Consider the following 27,666-nt stretch of genomic DNA (forward strand, 5'->3'; position numbering starts at 1 on the left):
CAATCACTAGTTGGTAGGAATTATTATTGTTAAGTACTGCTTCAGTATTTATACTGTTGTTTTTGAGATTAAAATGTGGTGTATGTACATACAATGCAAAGACAAAAGGAGAAACTGTAGTTGTCATGCTCACTAAACAAAGGAATGTTGAGAAATGAGGGGGATCCTCCTGTTAAGTGGCTTTTTCTCATCACACTGAATAGCATTTTGTCTTATTCATAGACTGAAAGTCACACTGTAGACGAAGGTAAGTCCCAAAGCAGAACAAAATGCTGATACATATTACACTTTTCATATTACACTGGTCTCAGGAGGGATTTTTCTGTGGAAATATAAGAGCCCTTATGATACCAAACATTGATGCCGTTACCTGTCAGCTAGAAACTGAGTGCTTGTTTAGAACAATATTCAAATGCAGACTGAAAGAGCCACAATCTTTATGCAGAAAATTGGGCTTCATGTGGATACTCCTTAAATTAAATGTCTGTTATTCCTACTTCACTTGAGTAAGAGTATCACTGTGTGTGAGGCGGCTATAAATACAGTTAATGAGTAGAGAAAACAAAAAGGGGTCTTCCCTCATGCCAGGTATCAGTTCTATTTAGAGAACAAGAACTAAACAAGAGATGATCTCTAGCGGTCATATCGATTACCCACAGGGAAAAATTCCTAAAATCCTATTTCATTGTTCAGAGGAAACATACTCCATATCAGAGGTAAGCCAAGTAGCAGGTCATATTCTTTGGCTTATATCCTGTGTGGAAGATGGTGAATCATAATTAAATCAATAACTGGCAAATTATCTAAAATGGCAGGTAAATGATACAGAACATCAGCAAAACATTGCATAAACAAAGAGGCAGTTTTTAAAAAGAGCCTCCTTCTGTCCCTTCCACTCTTACCCACCCAGTCATGTCCAATAATATCGCCATGTGCCCTTCTTTTTTTTAATGAACTCGAGATTTTCTGGAGACAAAATTGATGAATTCGGAAGTCATTAGAATGCAAAATAGAAGTCAAGAGTCAAAGACTGGACTTACTATTCAATTAGTAAATAGCCCCATGAGTACAGTCATAAAACGTCTTACTTACTTAAACTAAATACATAAAATGACAGAATTCCAACAGCTGAAAAAGATTTGTTATTATGTAATATGTAGATTTCTGGGTCTTTTATTTTACTTTGATGTTACATTTTTACTAAACAGTGGGCTATCTGTTGTCTTTTATACTTTTTTTTCCTGAAATACCACTTTCTATTCATAACTGTAAAATAAATGTGAAAAATCATTATATTATGTCCCAAAGATGCTTCATGAAATACTTTTTTCTAAACAATTTATTGGTTCTGCTTGGCTAACCTCTTTTTTCTTAATGCTACCTCATACTATATGTCATATAAATTTAGAATGCAGTTGCATATAATAGAATAAACCTGTGCTATTTTGTGTGTGTGTGTCCCCAGAGCCACAGACCTGCACACTGAAAGATTTTCTCTGTGCCAATGGGGACTGCGTTTCTTCAAGGTTCTGGTGTGATGGAGATTTTGACTGTGCAGATGGCTCTGACGAGGTAAGCCACTTTGCCAAGCCAAACAAAAAAGAAAGTTCTTTAGAGTCACATTTATAATTATTATTATTCAATCCAGTGAGGTGTGACATGGACAGTTCTGAAATGCACTTTACTCCTGACACAATGAGGTAAGTAGTATTGTATCTAAGTGCTGTGTGGCACACACCAGCACAGGGAATAGCCCTGGTGCTACTATTGACAGTTAATTTTATAATCTGTTTTACCTCAAGTGGTGAATGGCTGGGTTGGGAATAAGATGTTTGGAAACCTTATTCCCTATAGCTGGTGCCTTTGCCATCTGTGAATTTGTTCATAAATTTGCTGCAATATTTATAGTCAGGACTAATATTTTTATGCATTTTAAACAGTTTCTTCTCCCCAGTCTCTTTCCTCAATAGATACACTCTTGCAGACTTCGATGTAGGTCATCAATTTTCATGAAACCACAGGTTCAGCTGTGCTTAGATGATGAATCACAACCCATTTATAATAAGGTCTATGTGAAAAACTCTGGAATATTTCTGGATGATTCTGGAAACTTAGACTGTGTTAACACTTATAATGTTTCACACAATTTATTATTTATGCCTCTATGTATTTGTGTCTCATGAATTACTCCATGAATCTTTTTAAAAAAGTATATGATACACACTTAATATCTTTTTAATTACTCCATGAATCTTTTTAAAAAAGTATATGATACACACTTAATATCTTTTTATCAATCAAATCTAAAGTGAGTTGTAATCCTTTACTTTCAAATAGAGAAAGGTCCAGTAATAATCACTATTCATGATTTTCTCTGTTAATGATTTTCCATATTAATATCATGAACACAGCACTGGTGAAATCAGTCCTACTCAGAGATAAATGAAAAATGAAGTGTCTGGTGAAAAAATAATGAATAACGTTTTTCTGAAAATAAATAAATTGAAAAAAAAATTTCTAAAAAAAAAATCATACTTACCACATAAAAAAAAAAAAATGAAGTGTCTGGTCCTCAGTGGCCACCATGGTTCGTTTTAGGGTACAATGAATTTTGAGAGCTCTGCTGCTCTGGAAGGTCTCACATATGATCTTTCCCCTCATGAAGTCATCCCATTGACTCTAGGTTTGCCTAGAGAGAATCTACTCTGCTATTCTAGAGCTTTCTGTGTTTCAAGTCAAACTTCCCTACTCATCCACTGATTTTCTGCATCTTTGGTAGACATTGTAAGTCTACTATATATAAAACCCACGCAGACTGGTTCTTTCTCAGTCTTCAGGTATCCTTATTAAGATTGGACACTTTTCCATTCTAACACTGTGTTGGAAAATTCCCCAGTCACATTCAGGAGCCTAGATTTTGGAAACAAATGTTTTTAACTTCTCACATCAAGGCCAGAAAACCTAAATCTTGGGAGTTGCTAAGGTCTCTCAGGAGAAATTGAAAAATACCACTTATATTCATGGGGCTGTTCACAAACAAGTCAAAACAAAATAAAAAAAAAATTCATAGGGGAGCTAAACTCTTACATTGCTCAGCTACATATTTACTTAGTATCCATTTATTCAAGAATTATATTAAATGTTACCCAATGAAACACTTTTCACATAAACTCATACATACCATGGAAGTTTGTTTCACCTACCCTGTGTAATCCCTGAAACCTCAAGAGGTAAAGATATACTGCTTAAGGCTTATGATTTCATCTTCCATGTTATTCACTAGATATCCAAGGTACATAAACAGACTCAAACACTTCTTTTTTAAAATCTTAATTCAAATGAAAGTAGATTAGATAGTCTTATTAACACATTTATCTCATGCCCTAAGTTAATGGAAGTTATGCAGTTCCTTGATCGCCGACTAAAACTCCATTACTCAGACATTTTCATGATATGCCACTAGGGAATCTAAATTATGTTCTTTTTATTTATTTATTTATTTTTATTTTTTAATTTAACTTAATTTTTTCAGTTTTCCAAGATTCATTGTTTATGCACTGAACCCAGTCTTAAAGGTGGTCTTCCTCTACGTTCACAGCCATTTAGTATAGTCTGTAAGTAATGAAGTGTCTAATGCTACAGGCAGTTGATTCATCTTTCTTTTTAAGGTTTAGAAAGCCAGGTTACATTGACAAACAAAGAAGCAAGCAAAACAATGAACTGAACAGGGGTTCTGGGTGGTTCAGTGGGTTAAGCCTCTGCCCTCGGCTCAGGTCCTGATCCCAGGGTCCTGGGATTGAGCCCAGTGTCAGGCTCTCTGCTCAGCAGGGAGTCTTCTTCCCTCTCTCTCTCTCTCCCTGCCTCTCTGCCTACTTGTGATCTCTGTCTGTCAAATAAATAAATAAAATCTTAAAAAAAAAAAAAAAAGTGAACTGAACAAATGGCTAGAAAGCCAAATTACACACAGAATACTCTCATCTTAGAAACAAAAGATAAAATTGTGAGGTCTTATAAGGATGTTACCTGTTAATGTAATTAGCTTATTCATATCCAGCTAACCAATAATAATAACTTGGATCAATGTCATTGTGTATCATATAATAGCAGAAAAGAATTATTTAAAGTGACTTTAAAATACAGTATTTAGGGAGCTTGGGTGGCTCAGTCATTAAGCAGCTGCCTTCAGCTCGGGTCATGATCCCAGGGTCCTGGGATCAAGCCCCACATCGGGCTCTCTGTTCATCGGGAAGCCTGCTTCTCCCTCTCGCACTCCCCTGCTTCTGTTCCCTCTCTCGCTGTGTCTCTCTGTCAAGGAAGCAAATTAAAAAAAAAAAAAAAAAAAAAAGAATTTAGCCTCTGCATTAAGTATATTGCACTGTGTGGACAAAAAATGCAAATGAATCTTAAACTGTGTTCATATATTTGGTAATAATATTGGTTTTGCTAATTTGAAGCTTGCATATATTGAGAATAGGATAGATCAAATGCTTAGTTGTTTTCATATTATTCGCACTCAGAATTTTTAAGTAAAAGAAAGGAGATACCAATGTAGGAACAAAAAAAGTAAATAAAAATTCTGTAATACTAAATTCACAAGTATCAGTAAGAGATTTTGATTTATCTTACTCTTTCTAAAAATATGTAATTCCTAGCTAAACTGATGACATCTCAGTATTATAGATTGATCCTAACATTCACAAAGTAGCCTCTAAATACCATTTTCGAATTAAAGGAGACAAAACTCCTTTGAGAAATGTCCAGTTCTAGATCTGAAAAAGGAAATTGACAAAATGAGCCACTAACATCTTGTTAAGTCAGAACAAGGCTATTACTATAACGTCCAGAATACATAGGAGCTAATTGAAGGGATTTTCTGCTAATCAAAAGGACAACTTGAATACCAGAGGAAAAAAAAAAAAAAACAAAACATGACCGTAATGGATAGAAATACAACACATGTATAAAAATACATGTGTTTATAATATTACTTTTAAAAAACAAAAATCTCATTAGTCACTTTAGATGTCACAAAAGTATCTTTTTTAGGATTCAATCAGTCAAATTCAGAACCAGAGGCATTCAACAGGACAAATAACCTAGTGTCTTCAAGTAGTAAATGGCATTCAAACAAACAAACAAACGAACGAACGAACAAAAAACCTAGGAGAATGGGAAATAGTAATTCATTTAAAGAAACTCAGGCCAAATTCAAAGTGTAAACTTCTTTTAGATCTTTATTCTACCAAATACTATCTTAATGTAGTTTTAAAAATGAGAATATTTTGGATATTGATCGGGAACGACTTTATACTAAGGAATTTTTGCAAATTTTGTGATATTATTAATGTTCTAATACTATCGCTATTGTGTTAAGTAATGTAGACTATAAATAAATGTGGTGGAGGAGGATATATGAAACATGAATAGTGAAGTGTCGATCATTGTTAAACAAGCAGGATGGGCCCATGAGGTTCATTATTCTATTTCTTTCTGTATGCTTTTAAGAATCTAAAATGATAATTAAATAACACACTCATCAACAATACTGTAATTTATTTTAGATTAAAATCTTCTGAGAGAAAAATCTTCTGAGAGAAAAAGTATCTAGAAGTGCAATCTTCTATATTGTTGACAATACAGATATACCAGTGCCATTTGTTATAGAACTATTTTACTCAAATTCCTTTAGTGCTGAGATAATCATTAATTCTACAAATACTTCCTAAGCATTTATTTAAATCATGGCACAGTATTAGATATTTGGTTCACAAACACACATGATCCCTATTCATACAGACATGATCCCTTTTCTACTGGAACTGAATTACATGTAATTTTAATTTACATTCCTTGTTTTTTACAGTTGTGGTGGGTATTTGGAGGGCACATAATGCATGGAGCACTGGGTGTGGTACATAAACAATGAATTTTGGAACACTGAAAAGAAATAAAATAAAATGAAAAAAAAAAAAAGGGACCCAAAAATATATCTACTACTGTCTTGTTTGAATTCCAAATAAAATCTGTATGCAGCTAGTAGAAGTGACAATTGTGACAGTTCATTCACAGTTCTTTAACAACAAATGTTGGAAGAGCGGTAAGGATTATAAACAGCAACTAATCTGTGAAGGGACAGGTAGTGAGGAAAAGGCATGGGAAGGAGAAAGGAAGGTCATGTGGGGAAGTAGTGCCAACACAAAACAGATTTGCTTTTGGGTTCTTTGCTTCACATTCATCCTGTCATTCCATTCACAATGAACTGAATGTATTTGCTTAGAAATAATTTTTAACACTTAATTTCCCCCCACAATCTTAATTGTCACCTATAATTATTTTAAAATTAAATTATCCCATAACTGTCTATTGAAAAATGATCTCTGATATAATAGACCTATGGGATCTATGTTCTTTTCTCCTTTTTCTGTTTTATTATGACTTGCAAAGACAAATGAAAATAGAAAATTGTTATTCTTTTGCTATATATAACCATAGACTTAAATGACCATCTGAGCTTCTTGTATGTGGTAGTCATGGTTTCTACACTTCTAGGTTTCTGTTCATGAAGTTTCTAGCTGTCTTATGGGCTTGTATATGTTTGTTGAAAAACTTATATGCTTTTAATCTCAGGAACAAACTGAGGGCTTCTGTCGGGAGAGGGCAGTGAGGGATAGGGTGTCTGGAGTATGGACATTGGGGAGGGTATGTGCTATGGTGAGTGCTGTGAGTTGTGTAAGACTGATCATTCACAGACCTGTACCCCTGAAACAAATTACACATTATATGTTAATTCAAAAAAAAGCAAAACAAACAAACCTAGACTTAGAAAATCCAACAGCAACCCTCTTGGGTCCCCTCCCTCTTTGGGAGCTTTGTACTATCACCCAATAAACTTTGCTTTGCTGCCCCTCAAAAAAAAAAAAAAAAAGCTTATGTTAACTGCACTGTGTGATTTTGACAGAGAAATTGTGAGACAAGTTGTTCCAAAGATCAGTTCCAGTGTTCCAATGGTCAGTGTATATCAGCAAAATGGAAATGTGATGGCCATGAAGACTGTAAATATGGAGAAGATGAGAAACACTGTGAGCCAGGTAAAATGACTGAGGTGATAGTTAGTTTAGCTGATATTTTAAGTAGGTATAATTTCAATTTAGGCAATCATGTACAGAAAACAATGGCAAATGCACACACACACACACATTTACTATTTCAAAAATAAAATTTTAGAAATATTTGTAGATGGATTCATTGGTGTGCCCTTGCTATGTTTTGAAACTGTTTTGGAAGGTAAGATCATTACTATGTTGGGGATCCAAGCATTAAACTCCTAAAAATTCGATTTTCCGGTTTCTCTCTCTTTCCACACCATTTGGAATTATTTTTCCAAGATGGCAAAATGAAAAATGTTGAAACTGTAAGTGCAATAAAAATCAAGTTTTCAGTTAAGGAAATGAAGGTTATGAAACAGAATTTAGTAGTTTCAACACGATACCAACTGAGAAAATGTGTAAGTGTATTATTTCTATTTCCATCTTGGTCCAAAATCAAAATAAAATTAGGAAGCAAGACCAGAGTACAGGAAAAGAATACCCAATTTATGATACATTCTTATTCTTTAAGCATGGGATTTATAAATATGCTCATTAAAACTTAATTTTTATACCTTAGGTGTTTTAATAACATTATCTTACAGAAAAAAGAATTCCTGGAAGAAAATTATGTTATAATCTCTGTATGTCCACAAAAGCATTACTTTGAGAACCCAGGTGAGAGTAGCAGATACAGGACACACACATGGTTATATGTCTGTACGATGCACACAGTTCATATTGGTAATTGACTGCCTCTTTTTTCTTACTGAATTTAGTTCTCAGACTCCATATGAATACAGACCCCTAGGCAAACACTGTCAATTAAAAGGAATTAAAACTCTAGGAAAAAACTTATTAGAATCCTGGAAATAAGCATTTCAGACCACAGATTCCTTATAGAAGTATATTTGGCTACCTAGTGGACCAGTGTAAGGCCAAGAACCCCGTAGGTTTGAACGCTGGCCTAGCAGATTCAAACCCATAGACAAAGACAACAATCATAATTACTGTGTCAATTAATTAGATTTAATATTGATAGTAATTTAAATATCCACTTGTTATTTTTATTTTCTATGTCATAAAGTTGCTATAGACTCAGTTAATTTTGCGTTATTCATGTTTAAAACCCCAAAACAAAAGTACTTCTCAGAACTTATGCAAATATGACATTTATGTCAACACAGCCAGCTAGATATCATGGGGTCTATGAGACTATGCCAAGATTTCTACTTTTAGATTTATATGACACATATATAAATTAACATTTCCAAGGGTCACTAAATCCCTTTACAATTTTAAAAACAATTTAAGGCCTTTGTTTTTAAAATAATTTAAAATTATGGAAAATTCATTTAACTCTTCAAAACTAAAGAGGTGGAGACTATATAGATTTTTTCTCCTTCTTTCTTTAGTCTGGTGAGTTGAATACTTACTGAACAGGTTATTACATAATTTTTTTAGGTATATTTAATGAAATGCGATAATACTGTGAAACACGTTTTAAATAAAGGTTTGATATCAGATATGGACTATAGTTTAAATAATATAAACTACCTTCATTGCTGTTTTTGCATTTTTTACATGCTTATTTATGTTTTTATCTATGAAACCAATCATTCAATTTACCAAATCTAAATCTTAACTTTATAATTATATTCAGCTTCTCCTACTTGCTCATCAAGTGAATATATATGTGCAAGCAGAGGATGTATTTCAGCATCTTTGAAATGTAACGGAGAATATGACTGTGCTGATGGTTCTGATGAGGTAAAATCTATCATTTGATTAAAATCTCTGAATTACATGAATTAGGTTCAGGAAAGCAAACATAATAAAAATAGAGTAAAGAGACAGATTCTTGATTCTTAGCAATGTCTAAAATGTTAGGACAAGTACACTCAATACAGAAATTGCAACAGATACCTGAGTCTGCATGTTGTTCCTATACTAAGCCCCATTGTCATTTGCGGAGGTTATACTCATTTAGTCAAAATAAAAGAAAGCCCACAATGTAATAAATCTCCAGTATTGTCAGCTGCATGTTTATTTTGCCTGTGACTATGTCATTATCATTAATGAAAACTGCAGTGCCTATTTGTATTTGAACAGATGGACTGTGTGACTGAATGCAAGGAAGATCAGTTTCGATGCAGAAATAAAGCCCACTGTATTCCAATTAGATGGCTCTGTGATGGCGTTCATGACTGTGTGGATGGCAGTGATGAAGAGAACTGTGACAAAGGTAAGGTATCTGTGTGTGTGTGTGTGCGCGCACACTTGCCTGGAAATAAGAGAATGACAGTTAAAATGTTGTGCAGAATCAATAGGGCACTAGGGCCAGAGGATGGAATCACCAAGTGATTCTCTATACCCATTCCTGTTTCATTATGTAACATCTTGGTCTGAGTAAGCAAAATCTGGTTAATTTTCAGACAGAGTAAATGTCAAGCTTCATATGACATAGGCAACCAAAGTGCAAGTGTTTAATGTGTCCTACCCAAGCCTGTCCTCATATTAGATGCTGGGTCAGGAATAGGGACTGGAGAAGGATGCAGGGAACATAACCGCTAGAGCCATTACTATGAAAGTATTTTTGAGATACATTTCTCTTCCATATTGCTTGCCTTACTATGAAAGAATAATAACATAAGACATACTATATTACACATACTAATTTGCTAGATCATACATAGGTTGCAGCTTGTGCCCCAAATTTCCTATTAGCCATGTGGCTGAGAAGATGATCTACATTTTTTGTCAGTCTGGAAGTCAGCTTTAAATTTTGTAGTGCATTATTTTCTAGTTATGTGAAAATATTTCCTGAAAAATAACAACTTTTTAATTGTGATTCACTACATTACTACTTTAAAGTTAATGAGATGAAAGCAAAGAAATTGTGGGTGAAGCTTAAAATGATCACAAATTCTATATCTCTTATTATTTTCATAATGTTAAATATGTTGCTTAAATGCAAAATTATTTTTAAGGTGCTTTAAGAAGTCAATAGAGGACACCTGGGTCACTCAGTGGGTTAAGCCTCTGCCTTCTGCTCAGGTCATGATCCCGGGGTCCTGAGATCAAGCCCACATCAGGCTCTCTGCTCAACAGGGAACCTGCTTCCCCCTCTCTCTCTGTCTACTTGTGATCTCTGCCTGTCATATAAATAAATAAAAATCTTTTAAAAAAAGTTAATGGACTTTACATTTCAGAGTCTTTGGAATATCAACAGAGACAATGCTAATTATTGATGTCTGTTGCAGGGCATTTGAACATGTACTCAGGGTTTATGCAGTTTCAATATACCTTTGCAAGCACATGGATGGAGTTAGGGAGTATAATGCTAAGTGAAATAAGTCAGTCAGAAAAAGGCAAATACCATACGATTTCACTTATATGTGGAATTTAAGAAACAAAATAAATCAACAAAGTGAAAGCAAAAGAGGCAAATCAAGAAATGGACTCAATTATGGAGAACAAACTGATGGTTACAGAGGGAAGGTAGGTAGGGGACGGGTGAAATAGGCAATAGGGATTAAGGAGTACACTTGTGATGAGCACTGGGGGTTGTATGGAAATGATGAATCACTATATTGTACACCTCAAATTAATATTACACTGTTAACTAACTGGAATTTGAATAAAAATTTTAGAGGCACTTGAGTGGCTTAGTCATTTGAGAATCTGCCTTTGGCTTGGGTCATGAACCCAGGGCCGTAAGAACAAGCCCCTCTTATGACTCTCTGCTCAGTAGGGAGCCTGCTTCTCCCTCTCCTCCCTGCTTGTGTTTTTTCTCTATCTCCCTCTCAAATAAGTAAACAAATAAAATCATTTAAAAGTTTTTTTTTAAAAAAGAAAAAAAAATTACTTTTATAAAAATCTAGTCACTCAAAGAAAAATATCCTCCATTTTCTTTAATATTAGATCAAACCTTTATTATTTCCAAAAATCTCCATACCCAACCTGATAAAGTATTGCCAGTATTCACCAGAAGAAATCCTAGTTCTCATTTGGAATCTGCAGTACCTTATATAGAGCCATAAAAGGTTGCACTTCCCTAATAGCTGTTTCTACTTTTGGTTAAGTTCTCACATTCACATTCTATAATTGGTCACTTTAGAGACAGCAAACTTTGTAGACGCTCTGGCACCAAAAGCTCTTAAATACAATCATATTCTAAGACTTCAGGACAATTAAGTAACTCATCTTTTTCCATTTTCTAGCTAATAAGCGCCAGCCCCTCAATTTCAGTCTCTGTCACCAGTCTGGCTCTTTCTCTCATTGCTTCTTGCCTGGGTTCATGTAATGCCATGTAATTGGACTCTAATTCATTCCACTCCCTGCTGCCAGGTTGATCTTATTGAAGTGTAACTCTGATTATGTCGATGTTAGCTCGAAGCTCTTTCTTTCTGGTTATATATAAATATGGCAGTCAGGGTTACAAGAGAATGATCCTGTTCTACCTCCCTCCCCTTATACTCGATGACTTCTCTTTATATCATATATCCTAGACCAAACTGAAGAATAAATCTAGTAACAGTTTCCATGTTTTTCAACGTCTGTCCTGATTCCTCTGCTATTTCCACCATCTCGATACCTTTGCCAATGAAAATTGTATCTTTCTTTTCAAGTCCATTCAGTTGCTACTGTTTTCTACCAAATCTGTCTCTTATGGAGCTTCCCTAACAACCCTTTGATTGCATTCCTGTTACTGTATTCTTCCTTCTAGTATAATTGCTTCTGTATTAGTTGACTAAATTTCCCCTGTTGGAATGTGAGTTTCTTGATGTAAAAAATTAGGTATGCAAACAGAATGAGGAAGTGCATTCCAGGCAGTATTATCATTATGCACAGAAGTCTCAGACATGAGAGAAACTTCAAGTGTTTAGGAACTATAAAAAACTGTAAATAAATGTTATAGAATTTGGTTTTAATATTAAGCATAATGAGAAGTTTCCCAAGGCTTTTAAAGAGTATTCAAATGCTTTTTCAAAAAGAAAGGGTAAAAGAATTTGTACTAAGTAAAGCACAGAGAATTCATTGAAATGAGAGTCAAGAGATCTAGTTTCTTGTCTTACTTCTAGAAACCTTTCTGTACTAATTTTTCATACTATCAGATCCAACCACAGTGAAATGTCTCCAAGAGCCATAGGAATATCTAGAAAGTGAGTAACTGTGTGTGTGTGTGTGTGTGTGTGTGTGTGTAAGGGCAGTCCTGTCAGGATTTATCTATTTTTTAAATATTAAATTTCATAAGAAATGTTTGTTTGAACAAAGAATTACAGATTAAAAATCAAACATTACAGTAAAAAAAAATAGAACATTACCATTGAATGATAGCATTTGAAATCTGAGTTATCTTTTAGATTTAAACCGACTCTACTAAGAGTTTAAGCTTACTGATTAAAAAGATGAGGACCTTTAATTCAATCATTTACAAATGTGTCAAAGCTCCCCTTCCATCAATACTCATGTTTCTAACTTTCCTTGAGTTTCTTTGCTGCCACGTAAATTCCAGTGAATTATCTTGGTGGTTAAAGTATTTGATCCTGTAAGGATGTACCTTAAGGCATGCTCGAATTCAGATTTCTAGTATTTCACTTACCTCCAGCAAGTGGTTTAAGTACTGGATAAATGTACTTCAAGGCTTTGAGGAAAAGGAATCCCAGAATAAACAAATCTCACTTCATTCATCCCTGATCTGGACACATGAACAAAGGGTTGGTGTTGGAAGGCAATAGGGATGCAGGAACATTTTCTAAGAGAATCAGCTTTACTAGTTTACTTTAAAAAGTCAAACCCCCAAATACTGTGGAATTAAAAGCAGCACTCATACTTCCAAAGCTAAAACATGTTGCCTCAAGGAAACTTGGTATTTGTTTTGGTCTGAGCTCCCAAACTTTTATTCTCTAGCAATTTTGGTGGACAAGATTGAGAATTATTCATTTTAGTAATCACCAGCTCAAAAATATGTTAACTATTTATAAAAATTATAAAACATTATCATATATTAAACTTTCCCCCCACCTAAATTAAAATGGGAACTCTAGATGCTTAATTTTGATGATAATGCCCTGTCCAGATTTCTATGAACCTGCCAAAAGTTCAGTTATATTTAGACATTGGTTTTTGTTTATATATGTATATATACACTTTTCTATTTTTCTAATAATCTTCTGTTGAGCTTAATAAGAACATGACTAATGACTAGGAAGCTGGAATTCTGTTGGTTATGTGTGCCTCATGCCATTTCAAAATAAGCATTTTATGTTAGACTCAAGATGTCATGGTAGCCCTATGATGCATTTTTTTTTAATACAAATTCTTCATGGTACAATAGGAAGCCTTTAGTAAGTTATCACAAAATGTTTTTCTTATTCTACAATTGTGATTTCATTTGTATTTCTCTTTTTCTTAATAAAAATAACAATATGCCCATTTATGGGGGAATTATGTTATCTAATGTGATACCTTTGGGAACTCACTTTTTTTTTCCCTTTTAACAAGACTGATGTGCTACAAATAGACTTTTCTAAAATACTCAGAGGATGTCAAGAGGTCACAAATTTTGTTTGAATATAATCCATTGTAAAATGGAACATGCAATGATATTTAGTCATGAGAGCATCTTTATTCTGAAAGAATATAACTTTCATATTCCATGGATTTTGATACTGAATTAAGCAAACACTCACCTCCTATCAATATTCATATCTTAAGTTTCTTTAATACTAAAGACTATACATGATATCTTTTTTATTGTTTTCAGACAGAGTTGTTAAGTGGTAATATATTTTCTTGGATGGGTTTTGATCATTGAAATTATTCTTAGAATTAGGGCATTTTAGAACTGACCATTCCAGAAGTTGAAAGAAAGGGGCACCCCAATGCCAGTCTTACATGGTGATACTCACCGTGGTGGACTTACCATGGACTTGCTTTTTCCATATTTTAGAGTTTGCTAGTCTTCAGAGATGCCAATGTAGGATGTGCCAGTTGTGTTAAGCATTTTTTCAGAAACTCTCAGAACTGTTCAGATTGATATCACTATAATATCTTGGCCTCAGCTTCAACTATTAAGATTCTAAGCCATCAAACTATATGTCCCCAATCATCTCTCTACCATTAACCCTATCGAGTTTTTAAAAAGTCGAATTTCTTCCTCACCTTTTACTTCACAGAAATAGTTTAAAATCTTGAGGTTTATTCAACATCTGGTCACCAAATTAACAAATCTACTTGATGCTGTGCCTAGCCTAACCTTTCCCCCATTCCTCCCTCTTGAAATGGGAGACTTGTTTCACCTCCAATCTAAGGATAATCCTTTTATACTAGTTTAAATCTCAAATCCTTCACAATTTCTGGATTCTCAAAGAATTCATAGTATCAATTACCTTTCCTCTTTTCTCTATCTTCAATTATTGAAGAATTATTACTGAATTATTCTCAGAGGGATTTTAGTATATCAGATATCTGTTTTACTCCATTCAAGGAACCAGCCTCTCTTATTCACATAACTTCCTACTTTCTTCCTTGCCTTTAAGGCCAAACTCCTGGAAAGGGATGGATGATTACAGTAACTACTACATTTTCATCTAATAATAACGAACTACAAACACATCACTAAATCCACCACCAGTTCACTGAACCTCCTCTTTTAGCATTATATAAATGTGCTCACTACTACTTCCTTGTTGGAACACTTCTCAGGTATTTCTCCAACAACTCTGGCTACTTTTTTCCATCTCTTTTGCAGACTCCTCTTTATCTATCCAGTCTTTAAATGTTGATTTTTCTCTGTTTTGTTCCAGATTTCAAATAACAACTACATTCGGATCATTCCCAGCTACATATTTACAGCTCAGAACTTGTCCTATGTTTTAAATACATTTATCCACTATCCTGTTAAATATCACTATATGGTTGTCTTACTAGTCCCTAAATGAATTGTGTAATTATTTCTATTAAGCTTGCTCCTCCTTCTGTGTTTATTTTTGGACAATACCAAAATGGACAATACCAAAAACCACTAAATGGTCCAAATAAACCAAAAATAGAGTACTATGACTGCTCATTCTCCTTGCCACCTTCATCTTTTTAGCCATCAGATACTGAGGATTCTACCTCCTGAAGCACTTTCAAACATAGCTACTCTAAATCAAGTACCAACAGTTCTCTTTTGCATTGCTACAACCTCTCTTCAAGTTGGTCTTCTTCCTCCAGCCTTGGCTTTACTCTTGCTACCTTTATTTCCAAGTTCTCCACATTCTAGCTAGTGTTATCATGCTAAAATCCAAATCTCATTCTGTCATTTGCTGAATTAAGTCTTTGCTGCTGTCAGGGAATTATTCAAGATTCATATACAAGTCAAAACCCAACAAGATGAGCTGTTTGACCCTCATAAGTTTAGGCTTATTATTCCCCCTAAAGTGCAACCACAAAATGAGCAATACTTCCTTCCAGGATTTTCTAGTCTCACAAGGATGAACACTATCACTCTCCAGCCTCATGTTTTAATAAACATGTCCAATTTTAAATATGTTAATGCCTTCAGTCATCAAATCTATCCAATATGGAAACCATATTTATTATCTTACGAGTTTGAAATAGGTAGCAAAATTCTCTGAGAGAAATCTTATTTATCTTAATTCTGAATTCCCATCAGGTTGTTTTGGGTTGTTTCCCCAGGTACTGCTTGTAAATATGACCTTATAAATTACTTTAGCCATGCCTCTCTTATAACATAGGAAGACACTGAGTCCCAGAGAAATTAATAGACAGGCAACACAAGGGAAGTTCCTAATTCCCCAGCCATTGCAGTTTCCACTACATATTATTACATATCTAAACATATAACCAAAGCTGATTAGTATTTTGGTTCCTTTGCATAGAATAAATATATTTAATTTTAAGTGAGCATATCTTTGTATTCTTGGTGTTTTATATTTAATTGTGAAAAGAGAAAAAAGCAAACATTTACAAAATACACAAAAAATCAGGTACACTACTGTATACTTTTTATAAGTATGACTGAAATATTTCACCGCCTCACCAACTTCTAATTCTGTATAAAATTAACTGATTATCTGTGACCACAAAAGCTTTTTATTGGTTATTCTGTCTTCAGCAACTCAGTTTGTCAATTTCCAGATATAACCAAATTGAACTAATAATTTTGCAAGTGTCTTTTCTTTTCAGAACAACACTATATATATAATGAAAATTAATACCATTTAAAATCTAAGTTTCTTTACAGTAACATAAAAAATTTTGTGAGATAATTTATATTTGAAAAAACTTTCTTCTACCATCTTACCAGTATTTTCCAAAGGAAATATGATATGCCTGGGTAATATCAGATTGTTTTGAAAAATAAACCATGAGTAAATAAATAAATTGGAAAAAAAATAAAAAAAATAAAAGACAAACTGATAAACCTCCAAAAAAAAAAAAAAAAAACCATGAGTAACTTGAAAAAAAAATAGTCTGGGTACTGCGTGTCCCTCATATTGTACAGGAAAAAAATATAAGGAAGTGAGAAACTAGGTACCGTACAAAGATAATTAGAGGAATATGTGTCCTGTTGACTGGCATTAATTAATTATGCTACATCTCTGTGTCTCTTTTTCTGTTTTGTTTGAAAATAAAGGAGGAAATATTTGTAGATCAGATGAGTTTCTCTGCAATAATTCCCTTTGCAAACTACAATTTTGGGTGTGTGATGGAGAAGACGACTGCGGAGACAACTCTGATGAAGCCCCTGATATGTGTGGTATGCATTTCACCTGGGTCTAGATTAAACTGTCATCTACAGATCTAACATGCTGGCGTGAATCGATAGAGTGGTGAGGCACACCACGAAGTCTACCATCCTGGGGTTAGGTAGATACAGATACAGCTTTCATTCAGGTAGTAATAGATTACCTTACCCAAAGCTGATGATTTTACAGAGATGGCCCCTAAATCTGAACTTGTACATGTCAACACTATTCAAAAGATAGTGTATGGCCTATCTGGGAGGACTTACAGTGGTTTGAATTTTGAATTGTGTGAGGTTCATATAAGGACTCGGCTTTGTACCAAATTGGTTACTGAGGCTAAAACATTTTTTTGTGGGGGACAGATAAGTACATGGACAAAATGTGAATAATAAAATCATGTAACCACACAAGTTACTCACCACTGAGACCAATGTCAGGGAGATATATATGGAGATAATATGGAAGTATATTGATAATATTTTAATATGTAAGTATATGGATGTATTTTATTACATAAATACATTAATGTACTTAAATATAGCATATATTATTTCTTCATATATGTCCTATGTTATAACTATATTAATATATATATATATATAGACTTAGGCAGAGAACTGCAATTAGGAGTTATATAACCTTTCAATCTGAAAATCTTAACGAAAGTTATTGCTTCTTCAAATTCAAGCTACTCTTGACTCTTGATAATTGTCAGGAGTGTACTTACGCAACCAGCAACTGTGAATGTCTGTTTATATCACCAAGTAAAGGATTTCCTCTAGGTAACAAACATTTTCAGTTCCTTCTTCTCATTCTTTGTATCTAATCTCAGTAAAAGTGTATTTTACCTCTAATTTAAGGAAAAATACTACTACTTTGGATATAATTAAGTAGCACTTCAGGTGAATTAAAGAAGACATAGCATGAGTGTATATATAGTTAATTATTTGTTCTATTTGGTACACCAAGTTAAAACAATATTTTTTGATAGACGATGACATTGACTATTGACATTACAATTTTATAGCAACATGGATGGGACTGGAAGAGATTATGCTGAGTGAAGTAAGTCAAGCAGAGAGAGTCAGTTATCATATGGTTTCACTTATTTGTGGAGCATAATAAATAGCATGGAGGACAAGGGGTGTTAGAGAGGAGAAGGGAGTTGGGGGAAATTGGAAGGGGAGGTGAACCATGAGAGACTATGGACTCTGAAAAACAATGTGAGGGTTTTGAAGGGGTTGGGGGGTAGGAGGTTGGGGGAACCAGGTGGTGGGTATGATAGAGGGCATGGATTGCATGGAGCACTGGGTGTGGTGCAAAAATAATGAACACTGTCATGTTGAAAATAAATAAAAAATAAATTAAAAAAAAACAATTGACTAAAATATCCAAAGCATGGAGGCAGCTTTATTTTTAAAGTGATTTAAAACTTAAAAATGACAGTCTTTGGAGAGTGTTCTCTGTAGACAAAACTAATGAGAAATATAACTAAGTTTCAGTTTTAGTTCAACATCATCTTACACAATGGACTCTAGAAAATCACCAGAGATTATATTGTTTCTGAATTATAATCCATGGAAAAATATAAATTTACCTGCCAATATCAAGCCAGAATCAATTGTTTTTATAAAGTATGTATATGTATACATTTATGTGCATATATATATATATATTTTTTTTTTTCCTATTCTCTATTCCACTTCAGCACACAACTAGTGAGTGGAATAGGAAATGGTTGCTAATTAACCATGTGAGGCTCCAGTGTCATACCCCCAGGACCACTTCTAGGACCAGGAAGTGATTCTCAGTGACATGCCACACAGCTGCTGGAAAACCTAAAATACAAACAGCTTGATGCTGTGCATGTTTTTACATTCCCCTAGGTCATCAGTGTAAACATTGAGTCAAGCTGTTATGTACCAGGGACTGTGCTAAGTAACTGGGATGAGAAAGAAAAAAAGAAAAAGAAAAAGAAAAAAGAACAGCACATGGTTCTCTTTGACAAGATCTTACTCTGATTGTACAAATCATATTTTCATACATTTTATTTTAAGCAATGGTGGAATTAAGTAGATGTACAGATAAGGAGGAGAGGAATAAGATGAACTCTACCTAAGGAGGAATTCAGAAAGCTACAGTTTGAACAATCCAAATTAAAAGGCAGCATAGGCATTATGCACAGCATGGGAAATAGTGTCATTCATTCATTTAATAAATATTTGTTAGCATAGATACTGTTATTATTTTGGGGAATATAATGATGAGAGATACAGACATGGACCCAGATGTCACAGAACTGAGAATCTAGCGGACTAGGTATTCAAATGATTTAAAAGTATACAGTTGATAACCCTACCCCCCTTCTCCCAACCCCCTCCCCCCGGAAGGGGGGTAGGGTTATGGACATTGGGGAGGCTATGTGCTTTTGGGTAAATTGGAAGGGGAGATGATCCATGAGAGAGTATGGACTCTGAAAAACAATCTGAGGGGTTTGAAGTGGCGGGAGGGTGGGAGGTTGGGGTACCAGGTGGTGGGTATTATAGAGGGCACAGCTTGCATGGAGCACTGGGTGTGGTGAAAAAATAATGAATACTGTTTTTCTGAAAATAAATAAATTGGGAAAGAAAAAAAAATAAGTAAAAATATACAGTTGAAAATTATGATATGTGCATTGAAGAAAAACAGTAAGTTTTGAAAGTATAGAACAGAGAGATTTTATTCTATCTTGGGTTATGGTAAATAATATTTGAGTTTTAGTCTGATAGATATATCACTGTCAAGCAGGTGAAAGGGATGGGCTGGAGGGAAGGTGGATGACATAATGTTGTAGGCAAAGGAAAATGTGGACAACCCTGAGGCAGAGTGAACCATAACTTATTGGAGTAACCAAAAGATCCCTGTGCTTAGAGAGTACAGGTCAAGGTAGATACTGTTTTAGGACGAAACTGAAGAGACAGAAGAGTCTGGAATCTTGTAAGTCTTCATGGGGAATTTTGGATTTAGCCTAAAAGTAATTAAAAACACTAAAAGGTTTTGGGGCACCTGGGTGGCATCCAACTCTTGATTTTGGCTCATGTAGTGATTTGAGGATTCTGAGATCAAGCCCTGGGTTGGTCTCTGAGATGGGCATGGAGTCTGCTTAAGATTCTCTCTCTCCTTCTCTCTTTGCCCTCCCCCTGACCTCTCTCTCTGTCTTTCTCTCTCCTTCTCTATAAATAAATAAAGAAAGAAAAATTTTAATAATTAAGAAAGAATACTAAAAAGTTCTAAGTAACAGGCATATAGTCATATTTATATTTTACATATATTGGATAGAAAGTGGCAAGGCTAGGTAAGATAATTGCTGTACTCTAAGCAAGCCATGCTACTAGCTTGGGTTAAGGTAATGATAGCATGTGGTGGCAAATATACTTGGAGGTAATTTGAAAAACAAAATAAAATTGGATTAAATAATAGATTAGATAGATAAGTCAAGGTAGAGAAAGTTACTAAGTATAATTTGTAGGGGATTTGTGCTTGTTCTGTTGAATACATGGGGAATATAGGAAGAAAAACAGTATTGCAAGTAAAGATTAAATGCCTGGCTTGAGATACAGTTGAGGAGACATTCAAATATAGATTTCAGGTAGGCTCTAGATACTTGATTCTAAAGCTTAAAAAGCTGGGCTAAAGTTATAAATTTGAGAGTCAGAATAAAATGGGATAATGAATACTATGGACTTTGCAAGATTTAGGCTGGGTGGGAGTAAGGCATAAGAGAAGAAGGAGTTTAGGATAGAATACTGAGTGCCACCAAACTTCTAAATAAATATAAGCAGCTGGAAGAGACTCAGGTGAGTTACCACAAATGAATTTGGAAAAAAAAAAAGAGGTATGGCAAAAGAAATATCAAGGTAATGAAATGTATCAAAAAAGATGGAATGGTTCCTGAAAAGGCAGAAAAAAATGGGCTTCAGAGCAGATGAAGACTTAGTTTTAGATAAGAGTAGTCACCCCTTCTCTGTTATTAAAAATATTGACATGAATTGATAGATTATCTATAGATGCAGGCAGATGTTCAATGATATAATGAGGTGATAACAAATTCACCATTTTATTTCATTTTTATATATGCAGTAGAAAGTATATTCATATATAGAATATGGAAGGTGGTTTTTTAGAAAATTTGAAAGGAATACAGATTTAAATTGTTATTGTAAAGGGTAAGAGACTAACATGCTATCTCTCTGTATTTATATCTATATCTATCTACCTATATATACATGTATATCTGTATTTATATCTATGTAGATATAGATATATATGATTTCCAAGTAATATTTAGGGCCCATCTGGTATTAATAAATATTCATATTTGTGGTATCAGTTGGTCTTGTGGCATGATCATCTTCAGTGTTCCTGGTCTTCCCAGAATGCAGACATTGGAGTAGCAGATGGTTTTATTCCTCTAAGCTTAGGTTTTGTTAGATAACTAAATGAAAAAGAGAGAAGGTCCAGATAATCCAGATTATTTGTACTAAAGTGAGTTTCCAAATGAATCCTTAGAACATATAATAAGTTACCAATAAATATTTGTCAACGGAGTAAACTGAAAGATGGAGCGTGGAATCTTATGTCAGTGCAGAGGTAACGAAAGACAAAAACACTGGAGAATAGGAAAAGGTAGATCTATCAATGGACTAAAGTTTCACCTAAGACAGAAAAAAGATTTAATGAGACTGGCTGAATTAAAAATTTGGGAAAGTAAGAAATGCTGGACAGAATTTGTAGCATTCAGTTTAGTGACTTTGTAAATGAAGCCGTTGGAGGAAACAGTATATCCAGCTGCACTCATGTAGATCAATTAATATTCTTACCTGCAAGCAACACGAAATGTCATTGGCTAAATTAAGAAGAGAAATATATTGGAATCTACCAATCTTCACAACCTTCTAGGATACTTGCTGGCTTAGGTGAATTAGAGTAAAATGTTACTGGGTATGAAAAACTCAAGGAGCTAAGAGGCACAGCTATTGGTTGGTTTGTTCATGTAGATGTTAACAACATTCATCTAGAATGTTGAAATGAGTTTGGACAGAGAGCAATAATGATGAAGGAAGGGTCTACATTAGTAAACTGGGGACGGGATGATGTTTATAAGGCCAATGAGAAAATAGCAATAAGGAAGATATTTAATCAAATGACTGGCTATCAAAATAATAGGGTTTTTTTTCAGTTTATTTTTAAAAATTGAATGTAAGGTATAGTAACAAAGTTCTGAAAACTAAAGTAGGAAATTAAGAGGTATTTAAATATAAGATAACATGAGGCTTGAGAAATTTAAGAGATATTCCTAAAAGATCTGAAGAGGAGGACCTATGCTTGGAGTGGGAGCCAGATTTCAATTAAACCATGGAGGTCAGGCAAGAAGGAGTATGGCATATTTAAGAAGCTAATAAAGTAGTATTGCTAGAATATTAAGAGTGACAAGGGATTTGTCTGTAAAAGCAGCATGGACAAAGTAGTGATCAGTCCATTATGGCACATGAAGTGTCTTAAATTTTATTCAGAATATGCTGGATAACTATGGAAGAGATGATCAGTTAATGTCCAAGGTGCGTTGCTCTGGTGCCTTTTGGAAGATTTTAGGTTGGGCAATGAAATAGAGATATTTGGGATTGTACTGCAGTTTTCTCTGTAAGAGATGGTGCAGAACTGAAATGTTATAACTGATATGTGTGGAGAGAAAAAGGCAAATTTGGGGATAGAATCAACCGGATTTGTTGACTAGTAAGGGCTGAAGGTCAATAAGAGAAAGGCATTTAGAATAACCCCAGACTTGCAGCTATGGTGCTACTAACTGAACCACGGAAATAACACAAAGCTTATGTTTGGGGAGAAGGTAGTCACAGGGAGGTGATAAAGCATGGAGTTCTGAACTTACTGAATTTAAAATTCCTGAGATAATATCCTATAATCAATTGTGAGATGCTAGAATTAGATAGTGAATTGAAAGTTTTAAGGGTATAGTATCAAGTAGATCCATGAGAATAAATGAGAATATCAGCAAAGAATTCAAGAATGAAAAGATCAAGAAACCAATGAAAACACCTGGAGTATTCCACATGTAAAGATAAAGTGTCATGAGAGAGGTTTCCTCCTCTAGGGGTAGAAGTCTTCAGATTAGATAATGATAGAAGGGACAAGGATAAAATTCTTTGGCTTTCACTGTTGTCATTTTAAGTCACACACACTGCCCCCCCAAAGCTACATATACCCACAAAAATTAAACATAAATAACAAAGATCACCTATGTGACTCAAATACATACTTATACATTTGTTTACAGAGATACAGAGTAAGAAAAACAGTTATAGTATTCCACCCCCCCACTGGATGACCTATTTTCAAATTTGGACCTGTAACGTATGCTTGCTCAAGATCTGCTCTATGTGAAATTGCTCTTTCAAATAGCTAAGTGTCCTGCCATGTTGTATAAACTGCAGGCATAAATTAATTTGGTGCACCAAGTGAAGTCAGCTAAGATAAGGCAACTGGAAATGAGACCATGAAGTTTGGCTCTTTTGCTTACTTCATTTCATTTCAGCTGTGCACTCTTTTCTGTAGTTAATATAAATAACTAAGATCATAGCTTCTATTCTCACACAGTTTCTAGTACCTACATGAAGGCAATTTCCACAACAAAAGATATTCAGAAAAGCCAGATTATGGATTTGAAAAGAAGGAAACAAAATAAAACAAACAAACAAACAAACAAAAATAAATAAATAAATAAAATGAAACAAAACAAAGAAAGGAAGACCAAAAAAAAAAAAAAGGAAGGGGATCGTTCCTCATAAGTCAGTGTACTCAAAGGAGCAGTTTTGATTTTTTTTTCTTTTCTTTTCTTTTTTTTTCAGCCCAATTTCTTTGCCCCCCAACAAGACCTTACAGATGCAGAAATAACAGAATATGCCTGCAGTCTGAGCAAATGTGCAATGGGATTGATGAGTGTGGGGACAACTCCGATGAAGATCACTGTGGTGGTAAATCCGTTTAATGTGAAATCATTGATTTAGTGACAGCTACAAGATAATACAATGGTTTGGGGGCTCAAAAAATTACAAAGAAGTATTTTCCATGTAGCATGTCTGAGAGTATTTTTTCCAGACACTTGATCTTCTGACGAAGTATGAAAAATAATCTGCTGACATTCATTTGAATAGTAGAGCTGTGCAGCTTTATCCAAACTCTCTACTAGTCTGTAAATCTCCATTGATGATACACAGTTTATTTCTGAAAATACTGCATGAGAGAAAAAACAGTGGTTTAAAAATGTTCTCTGTTAAACAGCTCCTTGAGAGGAGAGTGTTAGTAAGGAGTTTATGTCTGTATACACAATTCCTTCTTCACAATTAGGAAATTAACAAAACTTTTAAAACCAAGGCTTTACTAATGTGTGTGGCAAAATCATTTGATGACAAACCCTGACCTGAACTGGTCTGAAGCAGTTTTTATTACTTTAAGAACAAGGTCTCACTTAGGATGAATATTCAGACATTTTCCGGTGGAAATGTAGTGTTACTTATTATAGGGTAAATACACTGTTATTCCTCTAAAAGTCCACAATTTCCAAACTTTTTTCATTTGGCCCAAGAGCTTCAAATAAAGGATTGTGGAGCCATGTTTTTCATAGTGTTTAAATAAAATCTTGAATGTGTTAATGAACTCAATAAATTTGTTTTGATTCTGTAAAGTACTGATCATTTTTTAATGACTCTATAGGTAAGCTTACATATAAAGCAAGACCGTGTAAAAAAGATGAGTTTACTTGCAGCAATAAAAAATGTATCCCCATGGACTTCCAGTGTGATCAACTTGATGACTGTGGAGATGGTTCAGATGAGCAAGGCTGCAGAATAAGTAAGTTTAGTTTCTGTTAAAGTGTAGCAACATGCAAGTTCAATTCTCCTTCAACATGACTAAAATTTTCTCTACTGGTATGAGAAAATATCATTCTTCACAAATGTACTTAAGTGTACATTCTTTTTGGTAAGCCCTTACCAATGCAACTTTAGAATGCCACTTAAATTAATATCAGAAAGTATGAGGTGGGAAAGGTTGTTTTCACAGTGAGTACCCTTGTTAGACCTGAATTTGAGATCTCAATATCCAATTGCAGACTTTGTTATCAGCAAAGATATCTATATTCCTTAATTTTATTTCATAAAATATAAATTTACTATTTTTTCTTACAAACAATGTTATTTAGTTGAAAAATAATAAAGGTCTTAGTAATTTATTCAGTGTTTTAAGATTTTAATCCATTGCTGAGTTATTCTTAAAGAAGACATCATTGTTTAATTTAGTTGGAGTGTGATGCTATTTGAGTTATTAGGGCTTGGTTATTTTCATGTTTAATGTTTGATATCTCATTTTTCATATTAAGAAAAATAACCAAACTTATGACTCTAATTCAGATTGCTTATAAAAGTCATAAAATCCTTCCTATTATGGGGTCTTTTACTTTTTCTCATTTATGCATCTAAATGCATTCCTCTCTGGGTTGATGAAGCATTACCTCCCACAATATGGCCACATATACCTCAAGGCTGAGGTGAAATTCCACTGGTGTACTTTAATTAATTATAAAATATTCAAGAGCTGGTGGGGACCAATAGCCATTATAATTCTGATAAAGTTTTCATATTTCAAAATAATTTGATATATGTAAGTAAAAAACAGATAATTCTCCATAGTGTATATGGACCACATCTTCCTTATCCATTCATCCGTTGAAGGGCATCTTGGTTCTTTCCATAGTTTGGCGACTGTGGCCATTGCTGCTATAAACATTGGGGTACAGATGGCCCTTCTTTTCACGACATCTGTGTCTTTGGGGTAAATACCCAGGAGTGCAATTGCAGGGTCATAGGGAAGCTCTATTTTTAATTTCTTGAGGAAGCCTCCATCAGAAAGGATGAATACCCAACTTTTGTAGCAACATGGATGGGACTGGAAGAGATTATGCTGAGTGAAATAAGTCAAACAGAGAGAGTCAATTATCATATGGTTTCACTTATTTGTGGAGCATAACAAATAGCATGGAGGACAAGGGGCGTTAGAGAGGAGTAGGGAATTTGGGTAAATTGGAAGGGGAGGTGAACCATGAGAGACTGTGGACTCTGAAAAACAATTTGGGGGGTTTGAAGTGGCGGGGGGGGTGGGAGGTTGGGGTACCAGGTGGTGGGTATTATGGAGGGCACGGCTTGCATGGAGCACTGGGTGTGGTGAAAAAATAATGAATAATGTATTTCTGAAAATAAATAAATTGAAAAAAAACCAGATAATTCAACATCTATTTTATAATAATGTCCCTCTCATTTATTTGCATTCTAAAATGTTTTCTGGAATGAGAGATAAAGCTATAAAATTGTAATTACTATGTTAGGAATGGCAAATAACACGTAGTCTGTTGTAACTTGTGTAACAGCCCTTGACCACTGGCGCATACTACTCCTCCTATATATTTTCGGGCTAAAAAACCTTAAGAACTGATGATTTAGCCTACTTGTTTGATTAACATGGTAGTACCCTTGATTGAATTCCTGAATACTAAATTTAGGTTAGCAATTAATGCCCACATCTCTGGGAGCTTCTAGGAAACCTTTTGTTTCCTAGAGAAGGATATAGTACTCATACATCGTACCACTGTAATGATAACCTGTTATTAGAAACATTGGCTCTCGACTTCCTTCCACAAGTAGTGTACTTCAACAGCTATAAATATCAGCTATTGGCAGTTTGGTCTGAAACTATATTCAGTGTAAATGGGCTCAGCTGTTTATCTGTTTCTATACTTTTATAAGAAATCATGACTTAGAAAGAAGGTCATAATCTTATAAATTCAAAAAATACTTATCTGTAGAATAATAAATATAATTTCAAGTTAAGAAAAAACATAAACTCCCACTTCAGGAATTAGAATTATATTAGTTTTGATGGTATTTTTAAATCCTAGCTCCCGCTGAATATACCTGTGAAGATAATATGAATCCATGTGGAGATGATGCATATTGTAATCAAATAAAAACATCTGTTTTTTGTCGCTGTAAGCCTGGATTTCAGAGAAACATGAAAAACAGACAGTGTGAAGGTATAGTACATTTCCTCAACAGCTTGCTCTTAAATCTTTAGGTTATAAAAGACTCACAGGCTGTTAAATTGTGAGATGACATGGGATTGATTTTCATCAGATTGGTGTGTATCTACGGGATACCGTTTTACCTACAAGAGTGAAAGTCCCTGGGGTCAAAAGCCTGTTTGTATGGCTAAGCTAACCATCTCTGAGACTACAAAGCCTTTTCTATAGCAGATTCAGACCTGCAGGAATTTCAATTGTACTGTTACAACTCTGTTTTGAAATGCAAATAAAAAAATTGCTCGTTCAGGAACTATTGGAGAATTAGAGACATTTCGTGAAAGAACATGTTTATGATGACCCATCTCTCCCGAGTTGTGGCATTTGCCGTACTGCAGTAGGCAATTCACTTTGAGAGAACTGTGGGCTTTTGTCCTAACACCATGTCTCAAACAGTGCTTTATATTATTAAGAATGCCTTCTAAAATTCAAAGACAGGATCTAAAGAAATCTCTATCAACTTACTTGATATCATTTAAAATTTGAGCATGATAGGATAGCCAGGATCTCATAGTAAATTATAGGTAAATATAATAGACATCGAAGCTTTAGTGAGAAAGCCATGAAATACAGACTTATATGTACTTACTGCCAGTTTCTCCATTAAAATTCATGTCATTGTGATTAGAGCCAAGCC

General features: G+C 34.4%; 1 protein-coding gene across 1 annotated transcript in view; it reads left to right on the forward strand.

Annotated features, from left to right (window-relative positions):
• Positions 1 to 27,666, forward strand: part of LRP1B (LDL receptor related protein 1B) — a 1,985,448-nt gene that overhangs the window by 1,832,318 nt on the left and 125,464 nt on the right. Inside the window, exons 68-75 of the mRNA XM_044242553.1 lie at positions 1,466 to 1,572; positions 6,959 to 7,088; positions 8,749 to 8,855; positions 9,198 to 9,330; positions 16,735 to 16,857; positions 23,749 to 23,874; positions 24,614 to 24,751; positions 26,850 to 26,984. Coding sequence (XP_044098488.1) covers positions 1,466 to 1,572; positions 6,959 to 7,088; positions 8,749 to 8,855; positions 9,198 to 9,330; positions 16,735 to 16,857; positions 23,749 to 23,874; positions 24,614 to 24,751; positions 26,850 to 26,984 — 999 coding nt within the window. The remainder of the gene's footprint in view (positions 1 to 1,465; positions 1,573 to 6,958; positions 7,089 to 8,748; positions 8,856 to 9,197; positions 9,331 to 16,734; positions 16,858 to 23,748; positions 23,875 to 24,613; positions 24,752 to 26,849; positions 26,985 to 27,666) is intronic.

The sequence above is a fragment of the Neovison vison genome, chromosome 3 (genome assembly GCF_020171115.1).
Source record: "Neovison vison isolate M4711 chromosome 3, ASM_NN_V1, whole genome shotgun sequence".
NCBI classification, from domain to species: Eukaryota; Metazoa; Chordata; class Mammalia; order Carnivora; family Mustelidae; genus Neogale; species Neogale vison.